The sequence below is a fragment of the Suillus fuscotomentosus genome (assembly GCF_016647785.1).
Source record: "Suillus fuscotomentosus strain FC203 chromosome Unknown F5891scaffold_370, whole genome shotgun sequence".
Classification (NCBI taxonomy): domain Eukaryota; kingdom Fungi; phylum Basidiomycota; class Agaricomycetes; order Boletales; family Suillaceae; genus Suillus; species Suillus fuscotomentosus.
The window spans coordinates 1-17,394 of record NW_024539882.1 but is presented as its reverse complement, the minus strand read 5'-3'; the positions used below and the strand labels follow the sequence as shown (position 1 = coordinate 17,394).

At 42.8% G+C, this 17,394-nt stretch overlaps 2 protein-coding genes across 2 annotated transcripts; both read left to right on the top strand.

The window, feature by feature from the left end:
• Positions 1 to 909: 909 nt before the first annotated feature.
• Positions 910 to 2,066, top strand: F5891DRAFT_989953 (uncharacterized protein; the record flags this gene model as incomplete). Its single annotated transcript, XM_041378079.1, has 6 exons — positions 910 to 954; positions 1,075 to 1,155; positions 1,197 to 1,263; positions 1,572 to 1,597; positions 1,653 to 1,709; positions 2,007 to 2,066. The coding sequence occupies 6 exons, from the start codon at positions 910 to 912 to the stop codon at positions 2,064 to 2,066; spliced, it is 336 nt and encodes a 111-aa protein (XP_041216314.1).
• Positions 2,067 to 6,250: 4,184 nt separating this feature from the next.
• On the top strand, positions 6,251 to 7,918 carry F5891DRAFT_989952 (uncharacterized protein; the record flags this gene model as incomplete). The annotated part of the gene is made up of 2 exons (XM_041378078.1): positions 6,251 to 6,478; positions 6,539 to 7,918. 2 exons carry the CDS (start codon positions 6,251 to 6,253, stop codon positions 7,916 to 7,918), a joined length of 1,608 nt encoding a protein of 535 aa, XP_041216313.1.
• Positions 7,919 to 17,394: the final 9,476 nt, after the last annotated feature.

The window sequence follows — 17,394 nt, the reverse complement described above, 5'->3', positions numbered from 1 at the left end:
TGGGGGAATTAATCGTCGGAAATTTGACTTGGGAGGAGTAGAAAGGGTTGTTTGAGAAGAACATAAGCATGCGCTTGAAGTATCTACATACATAATACAAATTAGTATATACTCACGGGCTAAGAGTTTTGGAGAGGAAGATTTTACCATGAGATCGTGTCAGAAGAGCATTGGAAACGCTCGCCAACATGGCGGGTTGAGAGACCAGTCACACACATATATAAAAAATAGCGAGTTGTTCCTCAACTGTGACACCATTGCGAGATTGAACGTATCCATTAGTCTTTAGAACTTGAAGCAGTTCTTCAAACACTTCCAGGTTGACCCCTAGATTGTGTCTAATTCGGTCTGGGTGGCCTGTGAGGAGCTCGAGCACCCATGCATGACCTGTCAAGGCAGACATATGGTATGGGATACTGGTGCGTGGGGTTAGGAAGAGTTGGTAGTATAGAGCTGATATGTGAGCAATGAGGCAAGTGATAAGTAAAAGATAACGACAGCGACAGAGATCGTCCATCTGTAGAGCCCTTTGTGAGTGTTGATGACGGTGTAGATGATGGCTCGTTAAAGATCCGGGATCATCTGGATGAACTCAAGATCGTCACATGACAGTGAATGTTGAATATTGAATATTATATATCACTGTCCGTACATAGCCTCAAGCTCTCGCATCCGCAACACTCACACCATTTATGGTGGCGCTCCTAAAGGTTCTCAAATTCGTGACCTGCAATGTGGCATTGAGGTTGTGATCACCACTCCTGGACAGCTCACTGATATGCTGGAGACATCAAAGACCCATCTTCGTTGTGTCACATATTTAGTCATGGATGAGGCCGATCACATGTTGGACTCAAGCCCCAGATACGCAAGATTGTATCTCAGATTCACCCTGATCGTCAGACACTAATGTTTAGTGCTACGTGGCCGAAGGATGTGCAGAAACTTGCAAATGTAAACATTCAACATATTGTGGTTGCATGATTAATTTCAGTATTTACAGGACTTTTAAAAGACATGATTCAGGTCAACATTGGGTCTATGGAACTCACTGCCCACCATAATGTTTAGCAGATTGTCGAAGTCTGCAGTGACTTCGAGAAGCGTGCTAAGTTGATCAGGCATCTTGATCATATCAGCTCTGAGAACGCTAAGGTACTTATATTTGTCGGGATGATCCTTGAAACATGTTGCAGATGACATCACCAAATACCTTTGCCAAGACAGCTGGCCAGCCCTCACCATCCATAGCGACAAAGAACAGTAGGTTTTATTTGTTACTCCCTCAATCTATTGAACATTCCCACAGGCAGAAACATGATTGGGTTCTTGAGGAATTCAATGCACTTGGTACCTGTCTTCCTGGACTGCGATGCCCTTTGTTCATGCCATGAATTATGTTTTTTATATAAGGTCGTCCAATCTCTGTTCCTTGTTGTGTTGGATGCGCTTGTGTCTCTTTATTGTTGTCATGTTATTGATTGTGCAATGTGCTATATGTCGTCTATTCCTATTATGTTATTCTCTTGTTCTGTACATGACGTGGTTGCATTGCATTACTGGCATCACAGATGTCAAGAATCTCAGATATGTAATTGTGAGTGTTGTAGTGGTCCATTACTAGTACTGATTGGCTATTAACTTTCCTCTAGAACTACGACTTCCTTAACAACTGTGAAGATTATATCCACCATATTGGTCATATGAGAGTAAGTTGCTCTCATTCAGCCCACCAATCCTTAGTCTAACTCTTCTCAGCATACCAGCATGAAAGGTACCTCATACACTACACTTACTTCACTACCGATAACTATACATGCTATGGCTATATATTATATATAACATCGCACATTTTTTGGTTATTCTGACTATCTCATATCATGGAACACGCCACTGGGATGCTATTGCACCAACTTTTAAGGAAATTGGTGGTCAGGAACATGAGTTATGATCATTTTACTGCCGACCATGTCTTGCTACCAAATATCTATATTGGGATGTCATAGCCCTATTGGGACAGGCTAGAATCTTATCAGGATGGCTCTATATGTATCATAGTCATATAACTACATGATCTTGAACCAATTTTGCAATATCTTTGGCCAACATGAGTGGATGTAGGGGGAGGAGAAGACATACAGCATCACAAAAAATTATTGGCAATCCAAAACTAACTCTATCATCTTCTGTGACCTTTAAAATGGTGGGGAGAAAGTTATTTGGGTATTTGCTGATGTTTGTGACCTTGGGTGTCAGACCACCTTCTGACCTCCAGATGCACCAAGCCCACCACCTCATAAAAAATTCCTGGTGTCTCAAGACTTGGCCCATTCTCTTCTGTGGCCTTTAAAAAGGTAGGGAGAAACTTGTTTGGATCTTTGCTGATGTTTGTGACCTCTGGTGTCCGACCACTCCAAACCTACAGGTGCATCAAGCCCACCACCTCCCAAAAAATTCCTGTCCTTTTAAAACTTGGTCCATCATCTTTTGTGACCTTTAAAATAGCGAGGATAAACTTGCTTTCAAATTTTCTTCAGTGTAGGACCTCCAGGGCCAGACCACCCCCTGACCTCCAGATGCATCAAGCCCACTGTCTCACAAAAAATTCCCAACCTTTCGAAACTTTGTCCATCATCTTCTGTGGCCCTCAAAATGGTGTGGAGAAAGTTGTTTTGGTATTCACTGATGTTTGTGACCTCTGGTGTCAGACCACCTCCGACCCCCAGGTGAACCAAGCTTACCATCTCATAAAAAATTCCTGGTGTCTCAAAACTTGGTCCATCATCTTCCATGCCCTTTAAAATGGCTGTGAAAAACTTGTTTTGCTATTTGCTATAGCATAGGACCTCTGGTGTCAGACCACCCCTGACCCCCAGGTGAACCAAGCTCACCACCTTACAAAAATTCCTAGCCTTTTGAAACTTAATTTTTCTGCCTCAGTGGCCTTGAAAATGATGAGGAGAAACTTGTTTGAGTGTTTGCATCAGCATAGGACCTCCATCCAGACCACTTCCTGACCTCGAGGTGTACTGCCTCACAAAAAATTCCTGGTCTTTCAAAACTTGGTCCATCATCTTCAGCAAACTTTAAAATGATAGGAAGAAACTTGTTTTGCTATTTGCTGCAGCATAGGACCTCCAGTGCCAGACCACCCCCCGACCTCTAGGTGTACCAAGCTTACCACCTCACAAAATTTCCTAGCCTTTTGAAACTTGGTTTTGCTGCTTCAGTGGCCTTGAAAATGATGAGAAGAAACTTGTTGAAGTGTTTGCCTCAGCATGAGATCTTGGGTGTAAAGTCATTCCTTCATCACCAGATGCACCAAGCTTAACACCTTACAAAAAATTCCTGCTCTTTTAAAACTTGGTCCATCATTTTCTGTGGCCTTTAAAATAGTGGGGAGAAACTTGCTTTTATGTTTCTTCAGTGTAGGGACATCCAGTGCCAGACCACCCCTGACCTCCAGGTGTACTGAGCTGATCATCTCACAAAAAATTCCTGGCCTTTCAAAACTTGGTCCATCATCTTTATTGATCTTTCAAATGGTGGGTAGAAAGTTGTTTGGGTGTTTTCCACAGCATGGGACCTCCAGTCCAAACCACCCCCCAACCTCCAGATGTACCGCCTTGCAAAAAATTCCTAGTCTTTCAAAACTTGGTCCATCATCTTCAAAAACCTTTGAAATATTGGGGGGAAACTTGCTTTCATGTTTCCTTCAGTGTAGGACGTCTAGTGCTGGACAGCCCCTGACCTCCAGATGTACTAAGCCGATCACCTCACAAAAAATTCCTGGCATTTTGAAACTTGGTTTATCATGTTCAGTGGCCTTGAAAATAATGAGAAGAAACTTGTTTGAGTGTTTGCATCAGCACGGGACCTCAAGTTCAGACCACCCCCTGACATTCGGGTGTCTTAAGCTTATCATCTCATAAAAAATTCCTAGCCTTTTGAAACTTGGTCCATCGTCTTTAAAAACCTATAAAATAGTGGGTAGAAACTTGTTTAGGCTTTGTCCACAGCATGGAACCTCCAGTGTCAGACCACCCCCTGATCTCCATGTGTACCAAGCTTGCCACCTCATAAAAAAATTCCTGGTCCTTCTAAACTTGGTCCATTATCTTCACTGACCTTTAAAATTGATGGATCTCTGGTGTCAAATCATCCTCAGACATTTAGGTAGATCAGGCTTATGATCTCACAAAAAACTCCTGGTCTCTCACAACTTGGTCCATCATCTTCTGGAGCCTTTAAAATGGTAGGGAGAAAGCTGTATGGATGTTTCTACAGTGTAGGACCTCTGGCATCAGAGCACCCCCTGATCTCCGGGTGTACCAAGCTCACTGCCTCACAAAAAATCCCTGGCCTTTCAAAACTTGGTCCATCATCATTAGAAACCTTCAAAATGGTGCAAAGTTTGCTGATGTTTGTGACCCCGGGTGTCAGATCACTCCTGACCTCCAAGTGCACCAAGCTTGCTGTCTCATAAAAACTTCATGGTGTCTCAAAAATTGGACCATCGCCTTTTAATACCCTTGAAAATGGTGAGGAAAAACTTGTTTGGATGTTTGCTACGGCGTAGGACTTCTGGTGTCAGATCTCCCCCTGACCACTAGGTATACCAAGCTTATCACTGTATAAAAAATTCCTGTCATTCAAAATTTATCTGTCATCTTCATTGACCTTGAAAATATTGGGAAGAAATTCCATTTTGTCTCTGCTGATGTTCAGAATCTCTGATGTCATGTCATCTCCTGAACCCTAGATGTACCAAGCTCAACACCTTGGGAAAATCTTTTGAGATCTCAAACCTTAGTGCATCATCTTCGGTGACCTTTCAAATGGTAGGCAGAAACATGTTTTGCAGTTTGCTACAGCATGGAACCTCTGATACCAAACCAGCTCCTGACCACCATGTATACCAAGCTCATCACATCACAAAATATTTCTGATGTCTCAACACTTGGTCCATCATCTTCTGTGACCTTGAAAATAGCAGAAAGACACTTGCTTGGCTGTTTGCTCCAGTTTGAGATCTTTAGTATCAGACTATCCCCTGACACCCAGGTGTGCCAAGCTCATCACCTCACAAAAAATTCTTGGTCCTTCCAAACTTGGTCCATCATCTTCTGTAGCCTTTCAAATGGTAATGAAGAACTTGTTTAGATGTTTTATACAGTATAGGACCTCTGGTGTCAGACCACCACCCAATCTCCGGGTGCACCAAGCTTGTTGACTCACAAACAATATCTAGTGTCTCAAAACTTAGTCCATCATCATCAGTGACCTCGAAAATGCTGGGGAGAAACTTGTTTGGCTGTGTCCTACAGTGTATGATCTCTTGTGTCAGATCATCCTCTCAACTTTATCATCTGCTCTCTTGCAGGGACAGCAGTATACAACCATCCCTCCATCTCTGGTCCTCTATTTTTTTATCTTGTTCCACCAGTTGCTATCGGAGTAATATGGTTGTGATGTGTGGAGGCAAAAATTCAGTTTGTATGATTGTCATTCATGTGCTGCAAATCATTTATTTCTGATGCTATATCCACTTTCCAATTTCTGTCTCCACTTAAGATGAAATTTCAGGTGCACCAAGCTCACCACCTCATAAGAAATCCCTGGTCTTTTGAAACTAGGTCCACCCTCTTCAGTGACCTTGCAAATAATGGGGAGAAGCTTTTTTGGAAGTTTGCTCCAGATTGTCCCCTCATGCCTAGGTTAACCAAGCTCAACATCTCACAAAACTTCCTGATGTCTCAAAATTGTCATCTTGAGAATGGTGGGGAACAACTTGTTTGGGTGTTTTCTCTGGCACATAACCTCTGGTGTCAGACTGTCCTTCGACCAGCTAGTCACCTTACAAAAATTTCCTGGTGTCTCAAAGCTTGCTCCATCATCTTCAGTGACCTTTAAAATGGTGGGAAGAACCTTGCTTGGGAATGCATCCAGCTTGTTGCCTCATAGGCTCTTTGGTCCCCCATGTTTTGTGACCTTAAAAATGAATGATTTGGTATATTCCATGCCCAGGTGCTTTGAGGATTCCACAGTTCCATCATCCTGACACTTGATTTATTGTGTTCAGAAAAATCAAACTTTGATTAGGCTACTGCATCCAACAATATTGCCGATCTAATTACTTATTCTGGACAAGATCTGATGCAAATCCCATGTGCATTTTTGGTCACATCCACCATAAGCTTGTCCATCTTAGATATAATCTTTACCTTCAGAGATGCATCGTATCTTCAAGATGCCTGATATAATTTTTATGATCTTGCAGATGGTCTATACTGCAATTTCCACAGAAAATTCCGGTAGACTTGGTGCTTTTGCTGGACTAGCCACAACATCCTCGACCATCTCTGAGGTCGTACTTCAGCTTCTATGGAAACAGCTGCCTTCAGTGGAACCTCTCATCCATCTTCTCCCAGAGGATCTTATTTACAACCACCAAAATTCTAATGGTGGATTTGAGTTGGTGGGTCACCCAACACTGTTGCTGAGCCTATAGCATGCTGACAGCTGATGCTTGAAATAGAGGTTTCTCAGGACATTCAAGCCTTCAGATCTGGCGAGGTTCTATTCATATGCACACAGAGTCAAAATCATCTGTCCAGAGAAAAAAGCATTGAGATCCCCATACAAGCATGTTTTTCAGAGCCTGTTGGCTTTGCATGGCCGAATCAGATCTTTGGATTCTTTTCTGCCGTCTCTCAGCCATGTGGAGCTGAAACACAAGAGAGACTGCCTAATCCAATGTCTGGACAGGCTGCTGCATCCAGGACTGACTACCCTGATACTTCCGCCTCATATGCTCTTTCCTCCCAACATCCAGAATTTATTGCCACATCTGCAAAATCTGGTCTACATCGTCAACTCATCTGAGACCAGGACTATTTTAAGCTCCCTTTCCCATAGCCTCCCCATCCGGCATCTTACCTTGTCTTATGTGGAACCCACTGTGATGACCTCCATAGCATCTTTATGCCAGCTCACCGTCCTAACCCTTGTCATCATCCCTGGATCATCATCCATGAAGCAGACCTCTCACATTCCAAATCATCACATCCGCACCAAGGTTCTCAGCATCCAGGTAGAACCTGATGAGCATCCTCCAACACTTGATCAGCCAATGGCCACATCCGCCGACATAGGATTTCCAGCCATTATATCTCTGTTCTCCAATCACCCCATCACCATGCAAGGACTGAGCATCAATGTACACCAGGAATACTGCTCAGCAGATGCTGTCCTGCATTTCTTTGATGCTCTTATATCTCTCAGGCCAACTGATGATGATGAGGATGCATTGCCAGCTTGGGAGGATCTGGTAGGGTTAAGATTGAAGATGCCATGGAAAGAAGAATTTTTTGTCTTGGATGAGAGCATTCTTCAGATTCCACATGATGGCTTGGCTGCTTTGCATGCCCTGGTCTATTTGACTGCTCTGGAGCTGGGGGACTTGGGCACTTGTAGGATTGATGATGATGCCTTGCTGAATTTGGCTCTCAGCTTGCCGTATCTTCAACATCTCTTCTTGGGCACAAGGCAATTTTGGGAAGAAGCTCCAAGGGCCACTCTATGGGGGATCTCGCACATCCTGTCCCACTGTCATAGTTTGCAGAAGCTGGGTCTGCTGTTCTACTGTGGCTTGGGACAACATATTCTTGAATCTGCTGCTAGAAACAACCTCGTCACAACACTACATGTTGGATTCTCTCCGCCGCACAGTTCTGTTATTGTGGCAGCATTTTTTGCTCATTCTCTGCCTAACCTGAACTCCATCATGGTGGAGCCTAGAGAATCTCATAGAAAACATGCTCACAGCCGTACAGATCTGACTCTTCCTGATCGTGATGCCAGGATTCAGGAATGGGACAGGATTTTAGAGTTGACTAGAGAATTTGTGGAACTTTGACATAGTACATCAGCTATCTTGATTTCGACCATTATTACAGAACATGCTTTGACACGCTAATGGAGGCAGTGGCAGAAAACAATTTAGAAATATGTCAAGTTGACATCTAGTAGATTGCTATCTCTTCCACCACAGTCACAGCCCTGCAGAAGTTGGCACTTTTACAAAATGTTTTTATTGAGGTAGAATGACATCAAATGAAGCAGAATCAAATGAGACGGTTGAAAGTGCAAAAGTCATGCAGATATATTGCCTGCTGCTATACATGATCCAGCAGTGTTAGATGAGAAAAGCTGCAAGGTCGATCAGACCCCAGCTGTCAGGGAATTGCAAATTGGCTGCATTCTCCAGCACCAATGATGGTTGCCCCTATACTCTGATGCTAACTGACCTTGCGCTCCCTCCAAGCTGACTTTGAAGCTGTGGTGTGTGACATGTTGTGACTTTAGGTGACATTTGCATAACTGCTGATTTCTGTGGACGCCAGATTGCAGTGGAAGGAACAGTAACAGACATTTGTCTTACAGGAAGTCATCCACTATCACCATCAGGTAAAGTTTGGTCATCCTGAATCTGACTGTTTTCTGGCTGACATTACATTCCTATCGCATACCTCCCATAGCTCCATGGCCTTCTCACATCACTTTGATCTTCAACACTTTGACCAGTGGTGGAATGAGTCTAACCCTGCTCACACAAACTTTTCCCACATTCCAACATATCGTCTAGGAAAATTCATATCAGATACCAGGACTTATGAGCTTTTCCATGATCATGAACTGCTGGCCATGATTCCTGCTCACTACAGGAATGGCCTGAGATTTCTCAATCATGACATTATCTGTTTTCAAAAACTGCTGCAACATCCTAGACCTTCATACCGTCCTGATCTCTTGCAGCTCAAGTATGAGATCTTTGGAAGGGAACTATCTATCTGTTTCCCGGTTTACACCCCTGTAGCCGTCCCTGTCCCTGCTACTAACCATATATGGGGAGTCCCTGCTCGAAAAAGGAAATCCCTGCCCCTATTCCGGTTTACAGGGAGTCCCTGCTGAGTGCGAAAATGTATGACGTAAAAGAGTCCCTGCTGCGCTTGTTTTGCCCATATCTCCGTCAGATCACGACATAAAGACATTCCGCGACCACAGCCACGTTCGCACAAATTCGTGCTACGACTTACATCACGACGTCCTTATAAGGAAAGTTCCCACCCCTATCCATCCTGCCAGATCAGCGCAATCAAACAAGTAAATATACCCGACACCATAGCAATAAAATCGCAAAAATCAAGCAAAATAAAGACAAGTCAATACGAGATCCTGACCTTGGCCTGCGTGACCGAAATCAAGCAACAACGCAGCAATTAAATAAGAAAAATGATACAATAGCAAAAATCAAGCAAAAATCAAGCAAAATGAAGTCAAATACAAACAACATTCTGACCTCCACCAACGCATCGACCAAGACAAGCGCCACCCCAGCAATGACTAGAATCAAGCAAAGATACAACAAGATCCCGACCTAGTCATAGTACGATGAAGTCAAGATCCTGCCATCGCTATAAGCAAAAAAACGCGAAATAAAGCAAAGTCAAGGCAACATCAAACAAATCCGATGCATCATCTGCATACCTGATCCTTGAGCAAATGAAGCATCCGCATACAATAAGTATAATCCGCTCACCTTTCCGCACTTCAAATCAAGCGAATTCATATCCAAATATACCAACCGCATGATCATAATCAAATCAAGGAAATACAACCAAGACAAATTCAAGTCCCCCCCACCCCCCACCCATGTTAGCTTGCCGTTAGGTGTCTCGTTAGTTTAGGTTTCGGTGTCTCGTTAGTTTAGGCTTCGGTGTCTCGTTAGCTTCGCTTAGGATAAGGAACGTATTCTCTCGGTGTCTCGTCGTCTCGTCGTCTCAGTTAATGCTTAGGATCAGGAACATATTCTCTCGGTGTCTCAATTCTCGCTCACATACAGTAATATGACCAACATCCCCCCACCAGACTACAACTCAAAGTCAAGCAAAATCAACAAAATCCCCCCAATACCAATACACTCTCGCTCCACTCCCCAGCAACAAAATCATCAAAAATCTCAAAAATAAAGCAAAACCAAGTCAAGTCAAAACCAAATTCTGACCTACCGCAACGCATCACCCAAGACAAGCACCGCCCCAGCAACAACAAAATTCCGTCCTCAGCCAAGACCACCATAGCAACGCCCCACCAATAAAAGCGCAAAAACGTACAACAATCAAGCAAAATCAACTCAAGTCAAAACCAAATTCCGACCTCAGCCAACACGTCACCCCAGACAAATACCACCCGCAACAATCAAGCAAATAAAAACTTTGTTCCCCGCCACATCCACTACAGCAATAATCAAGCAAATCAATACTCTGTTCTCCGCCAATCCACCCATCCACTGCAGCCACCAATGCGCAAAATATAACAAAAATCAAGCAAAATGAAGTCAAGTCAAAACCAAATTCTGACCTCGCAGACGCATCTCCGCAGACCATCAAACAGCCAAAATATCAAGCAACATCACTGCAATAAAACCACAAAAATCAAGCAAAACAAAGTCAAGTCCAAACAAGATTTCAACCTCTCGCCCAAGACTACTGCAGCAAAAAATAAAGCGACTCGCACCCCAACATGTCAATTCAACACAAGGCTCTGTCCTCATCCAAAGTATCACCCCAGACAAAGACACCGCCCCCGCCACAAATACAATAGCGCAAAAATCAAGCAAAAATCATATACAAATTCCGACCTCGACCAAAGCGTCACCCCAGACTATGATAGCAATAACGCAGCGGAATCAAGGAAACACACCAAGCTACGAATCAAGCCCATCCCACCCGCCCACCGGTTAGAGCTAGGCTTCAGCTTAGGATAAAAACGTATTGTCTCGTTGTCTCGGTTCTCGGCAATACTCAATACTACGCGCCAGACCAAGACAGAAAGACAAGCAAAAATCAAGGAAAAGACTACGATCTCATACCGCCCCAGCAACAAAATCGCAAAAATCAAGCACACTCAAATTCAAGTCAGCACAACATTCCGACCACAAAGACGCATCACCCCATACAAGCAAGACTACTACAGCAATATAACAGCCAAAATATGCCCGCACCGCAGCCATACAAACACAAAAAAATCACAAATATCAAGCAATATCAAGCCAAGTCATCTCAAGGTTCTGTCCTCGCCCGACCCATAAGAAATAAATCATAAGCCATCCATCAAGGAAAGTCAAGCAATAATCAAGTCAAATCACAACCAAAGTCATATTACGATAGCAATCATCCAGTCAAAATCAAGCAATACACAAGCGACTCGACACACAAAATTCCAGCCTTTTTCACTCATTTCGCCCATATCTCGCTCATATTACATAATCAAAACGTCGCACCACAACAGCCACATTCCCCTCGACATCATCTATCATTCTGTACCCTTCAGACTCACCCAGTCTTGCTCTTTTCATCAAATATTTCACTTACGTTTCTCACTCATTTCGCCCATATCTCGCTCACATTACATAATCAAGACGTCGCACCACCACAGCCACATTCCCATGAACATCTCCCACCACTACAGCCACAATCGCCTCAACATTCTCTATCATTCGGCACCATTCAAACTCACTCCTCCCCACTCTGTATCGCTCTTAATAGTATAATCCCCCATAGGGGGGAGGGGGGTATAATGAGAAGTGAGAAGTGAGAAATATGAGAAGTGAGAAGTGAAATATGAAAAATGAGATGTGAAATATGAGAAATGGATTATGTAATACGAGAAGTGAGAAGTCAAAAGTGAGAAGTGAGAAATCCAAAATGAGAAGTGAGAAGTAAAGTGAGAAGTAAGTGAGAAGTAGTGAGAAGTGATGAGAAGTACATGAGAAGTAAGTGAGAAGTGATGAGAAGTACATGAGAAGTAAGTGAGAAGTGGTGAGAAGTACATGAGAAGTAAGTGAGAAGTGATGAGAAGTACATGAGAAGTAAGTGAGAAGTAGTGAGAAGTACATGAGAAGTAAGTGAGAAGTGGTGAGAAGTAATGAGAAGTGGTGAGAAGTGATGAGAAGTACATGAGAAGTGATGAGAAGTATATGAGAAGTAAGTGAGAAGTGATGAGAAGTACATGAGAAGTGGTGAGAAGTGAGAAGTAGAGATATTGGACAAATACCCCCCTCCCCCCTAAAAAATATTATATACCAGGGTGGAAAAATGACCTCACTTATTCACTAAGACACTTTGCTTGCTTGACTTTCATGAGAAGTGTATGGAATGTATATGTCAAATAAATGAGTGGGAGGAGCTGAGCTCCAGCCTAGGGAATTTCTCCCTAGGCCTAAAATGGACATCTAAGGAGTAAAGTATGACAGTTTTAGAAACACTTGGGCACTCATGTGACTTTCACAGATTTCATTTATCTTGTGTATTTCACCAAACAGGAGACAGGAGGACATGGGACACAGTGGGAGATGGGAGGCAGGGAAAATTGGGAAATAAATCTTAAGAAAAAAGGGAGAACAGTTTTGGAAACGCACAGGCGCTCACGTGGTTTTCGCCTAAATATGTTTAGAGCCACATGGTTTTCACTTACCTTGCTTAAAGCTCTTTGTGAAAACTCATGTGGATTTGTCATGTATTTTTGAGCGCTAACTCAATCACCACTGCAGCACAATATGCAACACAAGTATTTTCCCTATTGTAGGTTCTGTTTGCTTCCTGTGCTGAAGGCAGAATGAGTGTTTGCTAGTATGAAGTGTATGAGAAGTGCGTGAGTAGTCAATTGAGAAATGCATGAGAATTAGATGAGAGGTTCATGAGAAGTATACAAGATGTGTGTGAGAAGTAGATGAGAAGCATATGAGATGTGTGTGAGACATGTGCAAGCAGTATACACAAAGTGCATGAGAAGTCTATGAGAAGTGTGCAATAGTACATGAGAAGTGCAAGAGAAGTAGATGCAAAGTAGATGAGAAGTGTGTGAGACATGCATGAGAAGTATATGAGATGTGTGCAAAGTATGTGAGAAGTATGTGCTAGTGAGAAGGATGCGAGAAGTGCATGAGAAGTAGATGAGAAGTACATAAGAAGTGTATGAAAGGTGTGAGATTTGTGCATGTAGTGTATATGAACTGCATGAGAAGTACATGAGAGGTAAATCTTACAAAGAAAGGGAGAACAGTATCAGAAATGCTCATGTGCTCATGAGGTTTTCACACACATACATACATACAGTAAACAATCAAGCTGAAAATGTAACAACATATGACACAATTCTCCACACAATAAATATATGTCTTGATAGGAAATGAATGACAAAGTATTATGACTTCAATATGTTGAACCTTCTCTAGCCAAATGGCTAATTGTCTAGCAGTCACACATAGACAGAAGGACAGGTTCTAGCTCAGGTGAGGCTCGAGGCAGCCTCCAGGCTACCCACCACTGCCTGCATAGTCTGTGGTGCAGTTTCGGTGTGAGAAGTGCATGAGAAGTTGATGAGAAGTATATAAAGAAGAGTGTCAAAAGTATATGAGAAGTGAGTGAGAAGTGTGGGAAAAGTGTGTGAGAAGTATATGAGAAGTCTTGAGAAGTGAGTGAGAAATCCTGAAAAGTGCATGAGAAGTGTGTGGGAAGTGTGCGAGAAGTACTTGAGAAGTGTGTGAGAAGTGTGCGAGAAGTCTTGAGAAGTGAGTGAGAAGTGAGTGAGAAATCTTGAGAAGTGTATGAGAAGTGTGCGAGAAGTGCATGAGAAGTGTGTGAGAAGTGTGCGAGAAGTGCTTGAGAATTGCATGAGAAGTACATCAGAAGTGTGTGAGAAGTGTGCAAGAAGTGCATGAGAAGTGTGCAAGAAGTCTTGAGAATTGCATGAGAAGTGTGTGAGAAGTGCTTGAGAATTGCATGAGAAGTATATGAGAAGTGTGTGAGAAGTCTTGAGAAGTGAGCGAGAAGTGCATTAGAAGTGTATGAGAAGTGTGTGAGAAGTACTTGAGAATTGCATGAGAAGTACATCAGAAGTGTGCGAGAAGTACTTGAGAAGTATATGAGAAGTGTGTGAGAAGTGTGCGAGAAGTCTTGAGAAGTGAGTGAGAAATCTTGAGAAGTGCATGAGAAGTATATGAGAAGTGTGCGAGAAGTCTTGAGACGTGCATGAGAAGTGCATGAGAAGTGTGTGAGAAGTACTTGAGAATTGCATGAGAAGTACATCAGAAGTGTGTGAGAAGTGTGCGAGAAGTGCATGAGAAGTATATGAGAAGTGTGTGAGAAGTCTTGAGAAGTGAGCGAGAAGTGCATTAGAAGTGTATGAGAAGTGTGCGAGAAGTACTTGAGAAGTATATGAGAAGTGTGTGAGAAGTGTGCGAGAAGTCTTGAGAAGTGAGTGAGAAGTGAGTGAGAAATCTTGAGAAGTGTATGAGAAGTGTGCGAGAAGTGCATGAGAAGTGTGTGAGAAGTGCTTGAGAATTGCATGAGAAGTACATCAGAAGTGTGTGAGAAGTGTGCAAGAAGTGCATGAGAAGTGTGCGAGAAGTGTGTGAGAAGTGCTTGAGAATTGCATGAGATGTACATCAGAAGTGTGTGAGAAGTGTATGAGAAGTGCATGAGAAGTATATGAGAAGTGTGCGAGAAGTCTTGAGAAGTGCATGAGAAGTGTATGAGAAGTACTTGAGAATTGCATGAGAAGTACATCAGAAGTGTGTGAGAAGTGTGTGAGAAGTGCATGAGAGGTATATGAGAAGTGAGCGAGAAGTCCTGAGAAGTGTGTGAGAAGTGTGTGAGAAGTACTTGAGAATTGCATGAGAAGTGTGCGAGAAGTGTGTGAGAAGTGCTTGAGAATTGCATGAGACGTACATCAGAAGTGTGTGAGAAGTGTGCGAGAAGTGCATGAGAAGTATATGAGAAGTGTGCGAGAAGTCTTGAGAAGTGCATGAGAAGTGTGCGAGAAGTCTTGAGAAGTGCATGAGAAGTGTATGAGAATTGCATGAGAAGTACATCAGAAGTGTGTGAGAAGTGTGCGAGAGAAGTCTTGAGAAGTGCATGAGAAGTATATGAGAAGTGTGTAAGAAGTGTGCGAGATGTGCATGAGAAGTATATGAGAAGTGTGTGAGAGAAGTCTATCAGAAGTAGATGAGAAGTGCATGAGAAGTACATGCAAGATGTAAAGTATAATGGTTGCAGGAACATTTGGGTACTTTGTGTGAGAAGTATGTAAGCACTGTGTATGAAGTGCATGAGAGGTAAATTTTAAAAAGAAAGGGAGAACAGTGTCAGAAATGCTTGTGTGCTCATGTGGTTCTCACATTGTAACACTTGAGCTCCCACTCGGCTTGTATTCAGCTATTTCATGCATCTTGTCAAATGCCTGTTGCACAATATTCACTTCCCAATGAAACCCAACACTTTGATCAGTGGGCCCGACTCTTTGAGTAGCAAACCCGACATTTCTGCCACATCAGACACAATATTTTCCTGCACACTTGTCCTATCCATGTTCTGTCTTGTCTTGCTAGCCCCACTAGGTGCATAGATACTTATTTCACACATTAATCACATTGTAGCAAGTGCTATTACATGTTTTCCCATCATCCGCAGCACCTCATGTTTATTTATACATACTTTGGATCTGAAATCTTCAGCCACTACTTTTGCCTAAAGGGTTCCATATTTCTATGTACTTACTTATATATTAGTCTCCATATAGCACATTCATCATCCAAGTAGTATGGAGCCGTCTCCCAATACTTTGTGGTCAAACCTAATAGTTTGTAGTTACAAATATGTAACACTATAATTTAATGTATTTATTTTCACAGTTTTCCCATGTTCTCCCGTCTCCCGTCTCCCGTCTCCCGTCTCCCGTCTCCCGTCTCCCGTCTCCCGTCTCCCGTCTCCCGTCTCCCGTCTCCCGTCTCCCGTCTCCCGTCTCCCGTCTCCCGTCTCCCGTCTCCCGTCTCCCGTCCTCTGGTTCTCTCATTCTCCCAGTTTCCCATTCCCATTTTCCTGTCCTCCCAATTTCCAGTTTTTAAGTCTCTAAGTGATCTTTTTCTCCCTTTTTTATTTTTTTCATAACCTTCTGTCATTCATCTCCCAATCTCTTTTATCTCATATTTGTTTTCCCCTACAGTAGAAAAAACACTCAAATCTAATCACACATCTTTGGCCTGCTCAAGCAAAAAAATTTCATTATTTAATGCCATGTACATATACAGTCACCAAGGTCGTGCTAAGTTCCCAACAAGTGACACTATTTGAGTCGGTGTTTGAAAATGTGACAAAACCATGCAAGTTGCCAAATCAAGGTTAAGCGAGCTAAGCGCTCCCATGTGGCCTTTAGCAAAAGCCACACAAGCTGATGACTCCTCCCGAAACCATCACACTTTACTTCTTAGATTATATACCAGTGGGAGGAGCCAAGCTCCAGCCTAAGGGATTCCTAAGAAGTAAAGTACAACAGTTTTAGAAACACTTGGGCACTTGTGTGACTTTTGCTTATTTCATTTATCTAGTGTATTTTACAAAACACAAGATGGGAGATGGAAGGACATCGGACACAATGTGCTCATGAAAGTATTTCAAAATTATTCAGAATGTACAATTTATGAGGATGCAGCCCGAGGCTAGGAAGCCAAAGGAGGGTGCAGCCCTCCTTGGCTTTCTGTGACAAAGGAACAGTGCTTATCAAAAGCCTTCAGAATTATTGGGATAAAGCTGAGGCCAGGAAGCTAAAAAAAAAAAGAGCACAAAGTGCTCTTTTTGCTTCCTGTGCTGAAGGCAGAACAGGTGTGTGCTAGTATGAAGTGTATGAGAAGTGTGTGAGTAGTCAATTGAGAAATGCATGAGAAGTACATGAGAAGTGCATGAGAATTAGATGAGAAGTGAATGAGAAGTGCATGAGAAGTATATGAGAAGTATGTGAGAAGTGTGCAAAAGTACATGAGAAGTGCAAGGGAAGTAGATGTGAAGTATCTTAAGAAGAAAGGGAGAAAGGTTTTGGAAATGTTCACGCACTCATGTGGTTTTTGCCTAGACATGCTTAGACATGCTTAGATTTGCCTAAGGCCACATTGCTTACCTCGCTAAAACCTCCTTTTGGAAGTTCACGTGGCTTTGTGATGTGTTTTTGAGTGCCAACTCAATCACCACTGCATGCAACACAAGTATTTTCCCTATTGTAATTGTTTATGGTACATACATACAGTAAATAATAAAACTGAAAATGGAACAACATATGATACAATCTTGCAGACAGGGGGACAACACACATATGTGGAAATAAAAAGGACACAAAGCAATGTAGAGACTCAAAAGCTGGAGAATGAGAGGACAGAAAATTGGAAACTGTTAAGAACGTGCTCAAGGGTCAAATCCGAAGGGCTTGGCTTCAGCTCGTGTGCTGTGCCCCTTACCCGAGTACATGCCCCTAACTTCCGAAGGCTCTCAAACACTGTCCAAA